Source organism: Hipposideros armiger, unplaced genomic scaffold (genome assembly GCF_001890085.2).
Source record: "Hipposideros armiger isolate ML-2016 unplaced genomic scaffold, ASM189008v1 scaffold_106, whole genome shotgun sequence".
NCBI classification, from domain to species: domain Eukaryota; kingdom Metazoa; phylum Chordata; class Mammalia; order Chiroptera; family Hipposideridae; genus Hipposideros; species Hipposideros armiger.
The window spans coordinates 2,542,301-2,558,861 of NW_017731456.1; the positions used below are offsets into that span (position 1 = coordinate 2,542,301).

The 16,561-nt window shown below is 42.1% G+C and overlaps 1 protein-coding gene across 3 annotated transcripts in view; it reads left to right on the forward strand.

Annotated features, from left to right (window-relative positions):
- The window catches only part of IL12RB2 (interleukin 12 receptor subunit beta 2), a 78,639-nt gene that overhangs the window by 52,517 nt on the left and 9,561 nt on the right, over window positions 1-16,561 (forward strand). For all 3 annotated transcript variants that reach the window (XM_019646773.1, XM_019646774.1, XM_019646772.1), the window contains 5 exons: window positions 1,755-1,955; window positions 6,551-6,649; window positions 6,735-6,893; window positions 11,561-11,698; window positions 14,619-14,712. In XM_019646773.1, coding sequence (XP_019502318.1) covers window positions 1,755-1,955; window positions 6,551-6,649; window positions 6,735-6,893; window positions 11,561-11,698; window positions 14,619-14,712 — 691 coding nt within the window. The remainder of the gene's footprint in view (window positions 1-1,754; window positions 1,956-6,550; window positions 6,650-6,734; window positions 6,894-11,560; window positions 11,699-14,618; window positions 14,713-16,561) is intronic.

Below are 16,561 nucleotides of genomic sequence, written 5' to 3' on the forward strand. Positions count from 1 at the left end.
TTTTAGAGATCAGTCTGGCCATATTTAGTGAAGTATATGATTTACTCTATAATCGAGCAGTTCTGTGCATATACAGAGGGTGCCAAAAAAAGTATACACATTTTAAGTAAGGAAAAAACTATTACAACTGTAATAGTCAATATATATCGATAACAAAAGATGAATACAAGTCACATTTGACTTCTGCAATTACAAGAGGTGCTCAAAGTGGTTACCATCAGTGGCCAGACACTTCTGATTACTGCGAACTACTGCTTGAGCAACGTTGACAAACGTGTTCACTTGTATACATTTTTTAGCACCCCCAGTATATCCAGAGACACTTGCACAGGTACACACGAGGACATGCAATAGAATATTCATGACATTCTTGTTTGTGTTAGTGTTAACATGAGAACATCCAAACCTGTAGAGAATTTTTATGAGAGTTTATTTGAGCCACACTGATAACACATGCCAGGTAGCAAGCTCCAGAGAATAACAGTTTTGCAGCTTCTTTTATGCATTTGAAATTAAGACGAGAATATAAGGAAGATTACATGAGGGTGGGAGAAGGCAAGGCGGGAATTGGATTAGAAGATTATGTGCTTTCTTAAAGGTGGTTATGCCTTCAAAGGGCATCCCAAAGGTGTATTAGCCTACATGCACAAGAACAATGGACAGGGTTGGATTAAAAACCTTTCACTTGGGCCGGCCGAGTGGCGCGATGGTTAAGAATTCGCTTGGGATGCCAGAGGGCCCCGGTTCGGATCCCACATATGAGGGCCAGTGACACTGCCCTCCACAGCTAAGATGCTGAACAACAGCTCAACCTGGAGCTGAGGTGCCGTGAGTTGCGGGCGACGGTGGAGGCTGCAGCCCCTGCTGCAGTGGGTTGCCATGGGCTACCGTAGTGTAGCCAGCAGCCAGCGTGAGCGGCCATCCAGAGGCCGGCAACTGATCTGCCTCGCCAGGGAAGAGCGCAGTGATGGTGCCAACTTGAGCCAGTGAAGCAGCGTCCTCCACGGCTCGATTGAGGAACGAAACGACAGCAACTTGTCTGTTCCCCTCCCCCAATTCCCCAATAAATTCTTAAAAAAAAAAAACTTTTCACTTAAGTTACAGGCCTGGGCATGCCTAGCCACCAGGACCTGCCTGCCCAGTTAGGAATTTGTGGTTTATTACAGCACCCCTTTTTCATCCACATTAGTAAAGGGTTGGAGGGAACCTCCTGCATGTCACTAGAAGACTGGACAAAGAAAGGGTTGAGGCAGCAGTCTAAAGGAATGAGCTGGATTTACATATAGCAGCGAGATGGGTGATATATCCCAGAAATATAATGTTGAGTGAAAAAAAAGTTAGGAAAAGCATTAGATTGACTCCCAATAAAGTTCATGAAAATACAACCCGCAAGCACAAAGGATCACTAATGTTCAAGTGTACATATGTCCAAATAAACATGTGGAAGGTGGATTAGAAGGAAGCATGTCAGATTCATTAGAGCAGTTACCTTTAGGGACACAGAAATGGAAAGTGAAATGGAAAATGAAGGGGAAAATAATTCTACAAATAACACTGCACCGGGTCCTTGTGTGAGCTGATGATGCAAGTTCTCCAAGAACTGAGAAGTGGGATAAACTTAAACCTGTGACCCTGAAATCCTTAAAAAGAAAGTGGTTCTTCCATTCTTCCTAAAACTTTGCTAGGATGAGTTGTGTTTTATAACTTTATCCACTGTGACTTGTTGCTGTCCCACCCCCTTTTTCCTCATAAAGGGTTGCTGGCTCCTGGCCAGGTCTCTGCAAACTCAGAAGGCGTGGACAACATTGTGGTGACGTGGGAGCCTCCTGGAAAAGCTGCCTCTGCTGTCCAGGAGTACGTGGTGGAATGGAGGGAGCTCCATCTGGGGGCCGTCATGCAGACCCCCCTAAACTGGCTGCGGAGTCCCCCCTACAACGTGTCTGCTTCGATTTCCGGTACTTAATTGTTCACCTCCCTTCTGGAGGGTTACTAAATTTACATTTGTTTGGGGAATTTGCAGGCTGGACGCCAAAACTCTGCCCTCTGTTACGCGTAGCTACATGAGGAGAGGGATAGTGATGACCTAGGGTCCATCATGACGGCACCTCAGGACACACCACTGCAGCCACAGAAGACCAACCAGTTGATGAAAATCTCTAGTATTTATGGAAAATCAATGTGTTTGGCACAGTGCTGTATAACATGAGTGAATAATTAAACCAAACAAGCATGGCTGAGAGCTGCGTAGTAGCCAGTCAGTGTGATGGGTACCTTACATTTTGGGAGTTCATTTACGTCTCAGAACAATCATGTGTGGCAAGAGTTATCATGCTGCCCATTATATAGGTGAAGAAACCAGGACATCTTTCATTCTCAATTCTGCTACTTATTGTTTGTGCAACAATAAATCCAGAATTATTTATATGATAATTGGTGCTGCTAATCCTCACATTCTAAATCTGTCAGTGGTTACAATCAAATGATTGAAAACATCTGAACATATATTTAAATGATTGGACAGGACTTAGTCGATGTCGTTTGTAAGTGTAAGTTCAGCATAGTAGTTACAAGTGCTAGTTCTGCAGCCAGATTACCTGGGTTTGAGTCCTGGCTCTGTCATTCACTGGCTTGTGTGATCTAGGGCAAATTACTTAACTTCTCTGTGCCTCAGTTTCCTATATATAAAATAGGGATAATATTACCTACCTCACTGGGTTATTGTGAGGACTAACTGAATTAATATGGGAAAAAAAAACGTTTTGAACAATGCCAAACACATTTTAAGTGTTCAATAATTTAACTATTGCTATTATTATCTGTAACAGACCTAAGATTTTAATAGGTTTTCATGCTTTAAATCCCATAATATTTTCATTACGCCATGCCAATTATTACACCTGTCCAGGAGGATACACATGCCCTGCTTAAGGAAACAAGACTTACACAATGAAATAAACAGCACACCGCATGATAATACATGAGCTGGTCCTTAGCTGTGTGCCTCTTTTAGAGTCTAGCTCTCAGGCTGCTACTGGGTTGTATTCCGTTTTAATCACTACACTTAAAGAGAATGCTGCCCAGTGAGCAACAGAGGAAGGTAAGTCACTGGGGTTCTGGAACTTTTAATGTGGAAAGCACTTAACCTGTGGAAGAGAATTCTAGATGGGGTGGTGTAGTTTGATGGCTGTTTCTGGCTTTGATGTGTACATGAGAAAGAGTCTGTGTCCTTTGTTGATCTGGAGGGTAAAGCTAAGGCCCCTGCATGGAAATTATAAGAAAGCAGACATGTCACCTCAATTTTGAGAGCACTTTCCTTACCTGTTATGGTCTATGATAGGACAATTGATTATCCCTAGAGTTATTGCAGTAGAATCCGTTTTCCTTTAGGGTTGTTATATCCATCAAATCAGATGAAACAGTGGATGGAAAAAGCATATAGTGAACGCTAAGCTGCTACAAAATTGTAAATGCTTATTATACACTGTATTAGGATTTACCCCGGCAAGATAGTTTGAATCATATAGCCCATACAGTTCCTTCCTTTTAGAAAGTCTGTAATTCTACACCAATAGCATAACATAGATGACAAGAGAGCATGTTTTTCATATTTAGGAAAATAAAATGTTTTTAAGCATTTTAGAAATATTCATTTGAATAAAATCATTATTTTATTAATTACAGTTATTCTCCTACTTGAAAACACACTTGGTTAACTGTTACTTTGTGTTGATATTACTTTCTGGAAATAAACTCTTTAAAAAATTAAGTAGTGCTCGCTTTGGCAGCACATATACTAAAATTGGAATGATACAGAGAAGATTAGCATGGCCCCTGTGCAAGGATGACACGCAAATTTGTGAAGCGTTCCATATTAAAGAAAAAAAAAATTAAGTAATTCGCACTTAACATGACTTCAAAATGGTCCTCTCCAGTTAGGAAGATGATTCATTGCCATCACATCTTCAGCATCTGGCTGGGGCAGAGTGGGTATTTTGGACTAGGCCAGCATGCAGTCCAACTCCTGGACTGTGGATTGGTAGGGCCTAGGCTAGAGATCATAAGCCCTGTCCTGTATGGATGAAAATGGTTCTGACCATACAGAGCCACTCCTTTTACAATAATGTAGACATCGCCATGTCTAGGGAACCTTCCCTGATGCCTAGGCTATTTGGGACCTTCTTCTGCTCACTCCTTTATACTCTCTCTATGATTACTCCTCATTACTGATCATTTAGTGTTTGTCTTCTCCCATGCTTAATAGATGAAATTAGCTTTCTGCAGAAAGTCCACCTATGAGATGGTTTATGAATGTGGAGACAGAGCCTTTGCCCAAGGGTGCCTGGTATATCTGTGTGCATGGTAGGAGTGGGAGATAAGCTGGAAGTTGGGGCCAGACTGGAGAAAGAAAGAAAGTCTTAGGATTGTGGGCTGCAGCCACTGGGCAGCAGGGCTAAGGGATTTTTGAGGTGGGGAGCATAAATCATTAAGGGGTGTTTGTAAGAATTAACCAGTAAAACAGGAGTCCTTCAGGTCAGAAGCAAGGAACAAGCTTGCTAGAGCTCTACTCTTTATGGAAAGGGTCATGTCAGCTGAGTTACAGAGTCACGTTTTCTTCCCTTCTCCACTAAGCGTAGGCTATTCACAAGAAGCAGCCCTGGGTTTCTGGTTCAGCAGTTCCCAAGGCCTCTACGCTGAACTTGCATTTTGCATGCAAAATGCAATGAAAGCATTTGGCTAATGAGCTCATCTGGAACTCCCACGCCTCCACTCGGCACCGGCACCATGGTTGGTTGGGCCCTTCCATGACGAGCGGCAGAACAGCCAGGCACTAGCCCCTCCCAGATGGAATGTGATTCCATATCTCATGTTGCCCCCAGGGCTTCTGGGTCTGGATGGCACCCATGATGATCTTTGGATTCATGGACTAAGCCGACTGCATCCTTTTTTCCATTTCACTTGATTCATGAATACGAATTTTTTTTTTAAGGTTTTTATTGGGGAATTGGGGGAAGGGAAACAGACAAGTTGCTGTCCTTTTCTTCTTCAGTCTAGTTGTGGAGGACGTTTCTTCACTGGCCCAAGTTGGCACCATCAGTGTGCTCTTCCTGGGCGAGGCAGATCAGTCGCCGGCTTCTGGACGGCTGCTCACTGTGGCTGCTGGACGGCCGCTCACGCTGGCTGCTGGCTACATACGGTAGCCCATGGCAACCCACTGCAGCAGGGGCTGCAGCCTACGCCGTTGCCGGCGACTCAAGGCAGCCCAGCTCCAGGTTGAGCTGTTGTTCAGCATCTTAGCTGTGGAGGTCAGTGTCACTGGCCCTCATATGTGGGATCCAAACCGGGGCCCTCTGGCGTCCCAAGCCAGCTCTTAACCAACACGCCACTCAGCCGGCCCTCATGAATATGAATTTGAACTCACCCAAGGCCTTCAGTTGTATCTCCTCATGGTCTCTCTGACAAATCTGGTTGTGTGTTTGAGCTTTATATGCTGCCTATTTGCTGGAAGATTTAAGGGGCAATGGGCGTTCATATAAAAAACACACAATTTAGTAAATTATTCTGTGATGTAAAATTCCTCTTCCCAAAAAGAAAATGTTAAATCCTAATCAATTGTCAGTGGTAGGAGACCAGATCTGCCTGTGGCAGGGCATTAAACAATATGGGAGAGAGTTCCTACTTTGACAACATGATACTATAGTTACCTCGTAGGGATTATCTCTCTTTTTCCTTTAAATTTTCACTGGGAAGTTAAAGATATGCCGTGGGCAATAACTATGAAAAGGCCTTTAAGAGGAAGCAGAAATTATGGAAATAGGGAGTTTGGGCAGGGAAGAGCAACTTGTCAGTAAACTTCCTCACTGATGGAACATTTCAAAGTGCAGCACTTTAAAAGCTAGAGGGAGCGTTAACATTCCCAGGTACCTTCCAAATCTTCCAGGCTGTGAAGCAACTGAGATCTAACTACAACAGAACATGGTGGCAGAAGGTAGAGGGGAAGGAACGAGGGGTCAGATTGCACTGAGATTGCCTTGGTTAGTCACGCCCGAATGTGTCATCCTGTGCTTTTCTGTCAGATCCTGATAAGCATCTATGGAATTAGAAGAGCCTTCCAGGTTCCATGCCTGCAAAACCCCAGCCTCTTTTCTGTAAACGGCAAATGATTGATTTGTAGAAGTCAAAGGATTTTTTGTTAGTTTCCAAAGCTGCCTGTGTGGTTACATTGAAATCCTTGTTGGAACTAGAATAGCTTTTGTCTCCTTAATTATGATCACCCTGGAAAGAAGCTCAGATTTGCTTCTTTGTTCACTATGAGGTGAACTTGGAAGTTGGGAACAGTGGCTTCCAGAAGCTGGTGCATGGCAAATAGGATTCTGAGATTTTGTAACAAGTCATCCCTTTACCCTTAGTCCAGATTGTGCTTGAACTACCTTCAAACTAAGAGACAAAAAAAAAAATGCCTTGAATGCATCTGTATCAGATATTAACATGGCTTCTTTAGTGACTCACATGTGATGCCACACCTGTTATAAGAACTCCCTTTTCCATGCAGAGAACATAAAACCCTACATCTGTTACGAAATCCGCGTGCATGCGCTGTCGAGGGGCCAGGGAGGATGCAACTCCACCCGGGGTAACTCTAAGCACAAAGGTGAGTTCTGGGACCTTTTGCAAAATTTTGCTTTAATTATTTGGATTTGGAGGGTGGTAAAAGCCTTCTGTGTTCTACTTTACAGCACCACTGAGTGGCCCCTACATTAATGCCATCACAGAGGAAAAGGGGAGCATTTTAATTTCATGGGACGAAATTCCAGCCCAGGAGCAAATGGGCTGCATCCTCCATTATAGGATATACTGGAAGGAACAGGACTCCAATTCCCAGCCTCAACTTTGTGGTATGTGTGAGAAATCAGCGCAGTGGGGTCTTGCTTGTTCAGATGCCAGAACACAGATGTATGCATGTGCACACATATACAAAGTGCTCATACCATGCCTAGCACTTAGTAGGTACTCAATAATATTGTGAAATTAATTGCAGAAAAATAAAAGACATCTAAACATACACATGTGCGCGCACACGCGCGCGCGCACACACACACACACACACACACACACACACACACACACACAGACCGACCAAGCAAATTAAAGAAATGAAGACAATGGACTAGGCTCTCAAGCTTACTCATATGAGGAGACATTTCAAAACGCAGTAAAGGCACTTCAGTACTATTATATAGACCCTTGAGGTTTTCAAGGAATGTGTTTGGAGAATTTTTGAGTCTCCACATTTGCAAATACCATCATAGCATATTATTTTCTCCTCAAAATGGGGAAAGTACAATACAATTTAAGTCATTCCTTTATGATCTATAATATTCTGTAACTATAAGACTAAAGCAGCTAAAACAGTTTCTGATTGGAGCATTATCTCAAATGACTCTCTGCATCCCCCATTCATGGAGCAGCTCTAAGTCACTTGACAGATTTGATGTTCTAATGTCTGATTTATTCAGTTTGTTTGGTTTTTTTTTTCTTTTTTTTCCCTGGCTTGCCCTTCTCCTTATTTCATAGGCAGCTTACTTTCTTCCAGGAGAATTTATCATAAAGAAGCAACATTTTTGTTCCTTCATGGGAGATAGTAGGTCCAAAAGGAGTAACAAAGCCACCCTGAGATGTGGGGGCCAGAGTGCTGCCTGCAAGAGTGATTTTTACCTGGAAAACTTCAGGAGTCAATCGTCTCTCTTGACCTCAGAAGATCTGTAGTGTTGCTTTTCTAAGTTAGTTTTGAAGCTAGTTAATGTTTTCATTACTAAATAATACTTGCACATGGTAAAAAAACATTCTAGTAGTTCAGTAAGATATAAAATCAAAATTACCCCTTCCTCTATAGTTAGGCTTTTAGTAGTTCTTCATGTGTTCTTCCAGAAAAAAAATAATGTAATGCATATACAAGTATATTATTTGGAATAGTGATGTGTATTTTGATCTGTCCCTTGCATTCACTTCTCAGTAATACATATTGGAGATCTTTCCACATCAGTCTTCATGGACTTGCCTCACTCTATTTTTTTTAAGAGGATTTTTTTGGGGTTTTTTTTTTTAAAGATTTTTATTGGGGAATTGGGGGATGGGAACAGCACTGGGGAATTGGGGGAAGGGGAACAGACAAGTTGCTGTCCTTTTGTTCTTCAGTCTAGTTGTGGAGGACGTCGCTTCACTGGCCCAAGTTGGCACCATCATTGCGCTCTTCCCGGGCAAGGCAGATCAGTCGCTGGCTCCTGGACGGCCGCTCACAGCGGCTGCTGGCCGCTCACGCTGGCTGCTGGCCACTCACGTTGGCTGCTGGCTACACCTGGTAGCCCATGGCAACCCACTGCCACAGGGGCTGCAGCCTATCCCGTCGCTGGTGACTCACAGCAGCCCAGCTCCAGGTTGAGCTGTTGTCCAGCATCTTAGCTGTAGAGGGCAGTATCACTGGCCCTCATATGTGGGATCCGAACCGGGGTCCTCTGGCATCCCAAGCCAACTCAACCAACACGCCTCACTTTTTTTAATAGCTCTCTAGTGTCCCATTATAAAACCTTACAGTCATTCACTTAACTAACCCACCATTGATAAACAGGATGTATCATTGAACAGAATTGCTTCCCGCTGGGCCTGTCAAGGTAAGTCAGTCCTGAAAAGCACCCCAAAAAGTGATGAATCGGTTGACCTCTTCGTGAACCATTTCAAATCCTCCATCACCCCTCAATTTTCATTTTGGCAGAGTTTAAACCGAGATGTTTATTTACAACCAAACAGATGAACATGGTCATTTGGTTCTTAAAGCTGTCCTTGTAGATGTTGAAGAAAATACTACCTATTTTGCCACAAATATGAACCTAAGGTCTACATGAGGGTATTTTAAAATAAGTTAAAAGGGAAGGAGGCCCAAATTCAAAGTCCCATTTTATACCGGTGTGAATTAAATGTTCCTTTTATTCATTAAGCACTTACGATGAATAAGACCCGTTCCCTATCTTCACAGAGCTCACATCCTATTGAAGGGGATGGAAAAGTACACAAAAGTGATGTAATTGCTATAATTGAGGGCTGACAACTATCTGTTGCATTTGGCAACCAGAATCACAGGTGAATTCATAAGTGCAACTTCTAAAGAGTGACAGAGGGCAGATGATTGAGGGCAAAAGACTCCAAGAAAGAGAGGCACCACAGCAGCAGGAGGATGGAGTTTCAAGGGGAAGGGCACCGTCCACCCGGCCCCAGTACTAACAGCACATGCAGGAGCATTTAACCCTGCTGGGAGGAGAGGACAGGTGGAGAACTGGGATGGGGCCCACGCACCTGCCATGTAGTACATTTCTCAGGTGCTTCTGGTGCACAGCCTCCCCCCTGTGACTTCGTTGGTACCGTCATTTTCACCAATGGCAAAGGCACTTCTCTACTGGTGCACACATTATACTTTTTTACCACTCAGCGGTTTTTGCCCATAGACTAAGCATCATGAGGGCAGCCACCATGGCACTTTGCTAACCACTGTCTCCCCTGTACTTACAATACAGCCAGGCACACAGTAGGTGCTTAATAAAAACAGTACTTGTCGAATAACAAATGGGTGATTACTGCCTCACACTTTGTTAAACCACTGAAGACTGGTAGGGAAAAACTAATTTTCAATAACAGCAGAGCTGTTTTGCCTGACCTTCTTACCCAGTGCCTATCAGATGATTGACAACGCTCACATCTTCCTAAACTGGTGCTTTTGTCCTTTAACCACCCTGAGCCTAAAGTTTCAGATGGCCAAAGATCGAATTGCCCCCTTTATCTGTGCCTGAGATCACAGCCCAGACCTAGGCAGCAGAACCAGTATTTCCTGCAGGATTTCTTTCTCCCATTACTCAACCAAACTAGTTTGCCAACCAAGCTGCTGACACCATCACTCTCCTTAGCGCTCCCCACATAGAATGTCTATTTTTATTCTTCGTGTGTGTGTGTGTGTGTGTGTGTGTGTGTGTGTGTGTGTGTGTGTGTGTGTGTAAACATGTTGGCCCAGCAAACCATTCAAATCCCTTCCCTTCTGTTCTGACATCTCATTTCACTCCCAGAACTAAGGCTGCCCTGACTCAGGCTATCGACTCCCTGATCCTTGATGATGTTTTGGTGCAGCAAGAGCACAAGGTCTCTCCAAAATTAACTGTTTCATCCCCTGCCTTAGGAATAAGGAGCTTTTTTAGTTTAATCATATAGTTTAAGTCTGTGCAAGCAATTTTATCGTGTTAGAGGAAGCTCGGGAATCTTCCACATGGTACTTTTTCTCAACGGGATGTAACATACAGAAATTGCTGTGATAGTCACAGCTGTTCAATGATCTGCTCAGACTTCAGCCCCATTGGGTGGAGTGGCCATAAGATTACAGGGCTCCACCTTGTTGGTCACTCACAGTAAGCAGGGGTGGGAAGTGTAAGGGTCTGTTTTCTCCACTAGATGTGAGCTCTTTGAAGCAGATACTGTGTCTTTGTATACTTGGTGCCTTGTCCAGAGCAGATGCTCAATAAATATTTGTGACTGTTGAAATAAATTCAGCAAATGGGCATCATCTGACTTGCTCTGGGGATTGGTGAGCCAATAAATGATGTTGAGGCACAAAGTGCAGAGCTCTACTTTCCACTTTGATCACCAGCTCAGGCTTGACATGTCTGCTGAGCAAGCCCGCAGAGCTCCTGCGGAAGTTCTGGTCTTGGGTTTATAGTCCCCCCACCACCACCACCTCCCACCCCCCACCCAGGTTTTGAGAGGTTGTGCCAAACTCACACCCAACAGATGACTAGAGGAGAAGTTTGCCTATTTACTGAAGGCTACCCACAGTCATGTTTCTTGGAGGAGAAAAACAACATCAGTGCATTGCTCAAAAAAATAATCTTTCCTGCTGAGAATCTGCAGGGGTGTTGAGAGCATAGGGAACTGACGATATAGGCTTAAACTGCCAAAATAAACCTAATATTAAGTACCATTGTTCTAGGTTTTTTATTTTATGTCAGATTTAACAGATCATCATATTAAACCCACTAAACCCAATAATCTGAGCCTACAAAAAAAAGTGGAAAATCAAAATTAATAAATGTTGCTTAAATACAAATATCTATTTCATTAATTGCTAAACTTAGCTTTCTTAAAAATTCCATTGAAAACAATTTGTACATTAAATTTACTCCCCAAGAGTTCTCAAACATACCTGGTAAATGCCAGAAACATTATAATCAATAGGAAATAAAACGAATTAACTATAGCTAAATAATTTCAAAAGCAAAATGATAAAAATTCTTTCAAAAGATTTTGCCACAGAAAAAAACATTTAATTTTTCTGATATGCTGTAAGTGGGGCCTCCATAAATGAGTGTTTAGGACCTTGACAAGTGTTGAATACTAATGGACTATTTTAAAGCAGCAGTATGGTTTTTTCTTTCAAATTAAATGAAGTATTAACAAATAAAAATGAGTAAAAGCCTATATCCAAATGCTTCCTTTAATATGTGCCTTTCTTCCTTTATCTTCTTTTCAGAAATTCCCTATAAGGCCCCTCCAAATTCACATTTGATAGGCAGCCTGCAGCCCAGAGTAACATACGTCCTGTGGATGACAGCTCTGACAGCTGCTGGCGAAAGCCCCCAGGGAAATGAGAGGGAATTCTGTCTGCAAGGTAAGAAACAACTTCAGAGATGGAGTGTCCACCCTGGATTCCTACACAGATATACACTCCCACTGCCTTTGGCATAGAGATGATCAGATTGCCTTTAATTTGCTCATTTTCTTGCTGCTACACCTTTGTACTTGCTGTTTCCTCTAACTGGAATGCCCTACCATGTCACTGTCTGCTTGGAGACAGTGTCTACTCATTTTTCAAAACCCAGTGGAAATAGTTCCTCCTCCAGGAGGCCTTCCCAAATGCACCTCCATATTTCCTTCATAATGTACTACATTTGACGCATATTCACTCAAAATCCAATAGGCAGGGTCTAGAATCTATCTTCAAGGTCTAGAATGATGCCCAGCACAGAGTTCTTGTTCACACAATATCTGTTTAGTCAACTATGAGAATAATCTCAACAATAACAATAGCAGCTATTGCAATGCATATCAGATAATTATTAGGCACCAGTCAATGTCTTAAGTGCTTTGTGTACCGTATTAATTTGTTGGGGATCCTATAACAAAGTACCACAAACTGAGTGGCTTAGACAATAGACATTTATTTTGTCAGCTCTGGAGGCTGGAAGTCTAAGATCAAAGTGTAAGCAGTTGGTTTCTTCTGAGAGTTATGCATTTGTTTTATGCCTCTCGTCTTGCATCTGGTGGCAATCTTTGGCGTTCCTTGGCTTGTGGATCTCTGCCTTCATCTTCACACTGAGTTTTTCTGGAGTGTGTCTTTGTGTTCAAATTTCTCCTTTTTATAAGGACTCCAGGACCGGCCGAGTGGCTCAGTTGGTTAAGAGCTCGTTCAAGAGTTTGAGCTCTGAGCAACAGCAGTTCGAGTCTTGGCCCGAGCTGAGCTGCCGCTGAGCTGCCAACAGATGGCAGGATGGCTCAGCTAAAAACAAAACAAAACAAAACAAAAAAAATAAATAAGGACTCCAGTCATATTGGATTAGAGGCCACCCAACTTGTCTGAACTCATCTTAACTAATTACATCTGCAATGACCCTATTTCCAAACATGGTCACTTTCTCAGGTACTGGAGGTTAGGACTTCAATATATGAATTTTGGGGAAGGGAGGACACAATTCAATCCATACAACATGTACTTTTAATCATTTAATACTGACCACAACCATGTAAAATTACCTGCTTCACATGATTGTACCTGGTCACACTACCAGGCACTCAATATGAAATGAATATAGGAATAAGGGATTAGGATGCCTTTTTTACAAGTGTAAGGTACAGAAAGATTACCCAAGGTCATAGAGGTGGTAAATAGCAGAACTGCAAATCAAACTCAGATTTGAGTTACTTAAGTTAAATTTAAGTATATGGAGAAGTGACCCAGCTCTCATGGGCTTCCACCAGCTAAGTTACACTGCTGTTCTCTCTGGCAGCTCTAGTTTGTATTTGCTGCAAGCATAAAACAAGCTGTCCGTGCTTTGAGAGATGGAGTATCAAGTTGCTCATTCAGGACTTTGTTGTTCTATGCCAGATACTTCTCCACTGAGAAAACCAAAAAGCCCTCCTCTCATCTCCCAGCTGTTCCCATGAAAGTTAACTTATGAGCAATTGACTGAATTAAGAACTCATCAGCTTTCTACTGGTGGTACTCCACATTTGTCCTGTGTGCTCAGGAAGGCAGGTAGATGCTGAAGCAATGTCAGACTGTGCCCAGTGTGGGGTGATGACAAGGCTGCCTGTGTTAGCTCACCCGTTCAGCCCTGGTAACATCTCTCACCAGGCCTAGCAGGTCTCTGGCCCCTAGCTCCTGCCTGCTCACCCTCCCTCCCAGCCCACCCTTCACTCTATCAGAATCTTTCTGCAAGACCCCCAATGCTGACATTCACCTCTTGTTGCAACCCATCAGTGGCTCCCCAAGAGCATTCAAGCTAGAATTCAAACTGCTTCCTTACCAGGCCCTGCATGATCTGGTCTGTTCGCTTATCTAGCCTCGTCTTCTGCCACATACTTATCATTCATACTCAGCAGCACTAGACTACCTGTAGTTGCACCAGTGCTGTGCTGTTTCTGTCTTTCATGTAGTTGCATAGTTCTGTCTAGTCTGTGCTTCCCTAACTTGTCCACTTAGCCAACTCCTATCCATCCAACTCTAAACTGCTGATATCATGCCTTTTGGGTAACCTTCCTGAGCTGCTCACAAGGCCATTTCCCATGTTGTTCTGTGCTACACTGCCTTATATCTGCCCATTTTTACAATTGTTTCCATGTTTACACATCTACATGTATTTTTTGGACTACATCCATGACTTCTGAGGACAACAGAGCCCATGCCCTATTCATCTTTGTACTTCAGCACCTAATAGGGCCTGGTACATGGTGAATAATGAATGCTGGATGAATTCATGAATAATTCCAACGTGTAGTGAAATACATGTTCATAGGAAGAAATCAAAACAATTTCAAAGACCCTAGTTAGAGCGCTTCTTCAATGTTTAGTAAAATTACTACCTACTATTTCTTGAGGGCCTCCTATGTTCATACATTGCCATATGCTTTAAATACACCATCCCTAGTCTTCACAAGCAGCAAGGTAGACATCATTTCACCATTTATAGAACAAGAATCTGAGGTCCACAGATCATATATGTCAGTGGAAGATCCAGTACTAGAATTAAGAGCTGCTGGTTCACAGCCAGTGCTTTGTATGCCACCACCCCCCCAACACACACCCTTTCCTTCTGATAAAGAGGAAGCAGCCCTTGTAGGGCAGGAGCTCCTCCCAGAATTGTAGGATTGGCCCGTTTAGGACCCCTTCTCCCTAACTGGACAAAAATGAGTTGGCCTTATTCCTGGGCCCACTACTCAGGAGCTGTGGGTACGGCTCAGAGGGCTCACACAGCAGTATTGTGAAATGTTCACTGAACATAACTCAGTCACAGGGTTTGCTGTCTTTTCAGGTAAAGCGAATTGGAGCACATTTGTGGCACTGAGCATTTGCATTGGTATTACCATCACAGTGGGCATTTTCTCAGTGTGTTACTTCCGGCAAAAGTAAGTTGGTTACACCTGCCAATTTTGGTAAATGTGTTTTGTTTTTAATGATAATAGTTGTTGCTGCTATGAGTCAAACAAGTAGATATTTTCATACGTTGCTGGTAGCAGACTAAATCTATTCCACTTTTTGGGTTGACAGTATGTTAAATTTTTTAAAAAGTATTCTACCATTGACTTAGCAATTCCGAAGTAGAAATTTACTCTCCAGTATATCATGCGTGTGTGCAGATATTTGGTGGCAAATATGTTCACTGAAGTCTTCTTCATAAAAGGAAAACAATTTGAAATAATCTAAATGCTCCGTGACATGGAATTAACTGAATCACGATATATCTCATGCTATCTAGCAGTAGTATGTATCCATTAAAGATGTAGAAGAAAATTAAATCATATAACTACTTGCTATATTAGATCTTAAAAAGCAGTTCCTAAGGAAGAGGGGGAAACAGGTTATTGGGTGGCAATTAGTATTCTCTGCCCCAAGGCTACACACCAAAATATTAATGGTAGTCATAGGTGGGAACAAAATCATAGGTGATCTTAGTTCTATTTAGATGTCTTCTAAAATTTCCTTAAACTTGTATTTTATTGAGAACGTTTAAATGTGTTACTTATCCAGTACAAAGTTTTCTTCAGATGTTGTTTAAATTAAGAGGTAAAAACAAAACTAGTTACAAGTCATCCTATTAGCCATTGAACTCGTCTGGCAAAGCTTTACATTGAAGCACCCATGTGTGAATAGGTACTTCAAAGCAGAACTCTTTAGGTAGATTTTGAAACAGTTTAACTCCAAGAGTCTGCTGTTTAAAAAAAAAGAGACCTCAAAATATAGTGGCTTTAGTAAAATAGTTTATTTCTCTCCCATGTAAGAGTCCTGAGGTAAGTCAGTCATCCAGGTTGGTTGGCAGTTCTGCTCCACACAGTCATTTGGGGGCCCAGTTTTCTTCATTTCATTGGCCCTCCAACCCTTGGGCACTGTCCTCAACTGCATGATCTCTACATACTAGGTTACAGGTACCTCTGCTCAAATTTCTTTAGAGAAAAAGTAGTCACATGGCCACATCTCTTGCTTTAAAGGGCTAAACACATTCCAGCTTACTGGTAATTCTTATTAAATATCAAAGCACTGTGGTAATATATCAGGGGTTTAATTATTGTTTGCTGAATGAGTGCATGGCTCTATAGTGACAGCTAAACATTACTTGAGCAAAAGCTCCATAGTTTATTTAGCAAACCCTAAGATTTTAAATTGTGTCATATTGGTCTTGAATTTTAAAAAATATTGTCAAAATATTTAAACCACATGCATTCATATGAAACATTTTTAGGAATTTTTTTTCCTTCCACATCATAAGCTCATTTTAAAATATTTTCAAAAACCCGTATTTCTTCTGATACCCAAACACAAGTATAGTAATACCTTGGTTTGTGAGCATAATTCGTTCTGGGAACAAACTACTTGTATTGCAAGACATCACTCGTTTACCAAGTTAAAATGTATGAGAAATGTTTGCTCGTCTTGCAGAACACCTGCAAACCAAGTTGCTCGCAATCCAAGGTCCTACTGTACTGTTAACAGTTTTGGATGTTTATGGTATTTTCTTCTTACACGGTTTATGTTCAAGCTATTTATCATTTGTATCTTTTTTTTATTTTTAGCACAATTTACTTGTCATTACAAACTCTTCATAAAAATTGTAATTAACTAAACAGTAAGCACCAAGGGTAGGGACCATGTCTTCTAATTTGCTGTTCTATCCCAGCACTGTGGTTATATATTAGGGGTTCAATTATAGTTTGCTGAATGAGTGCATGGCTATATAGTGACAGCTAAACAATACATTGA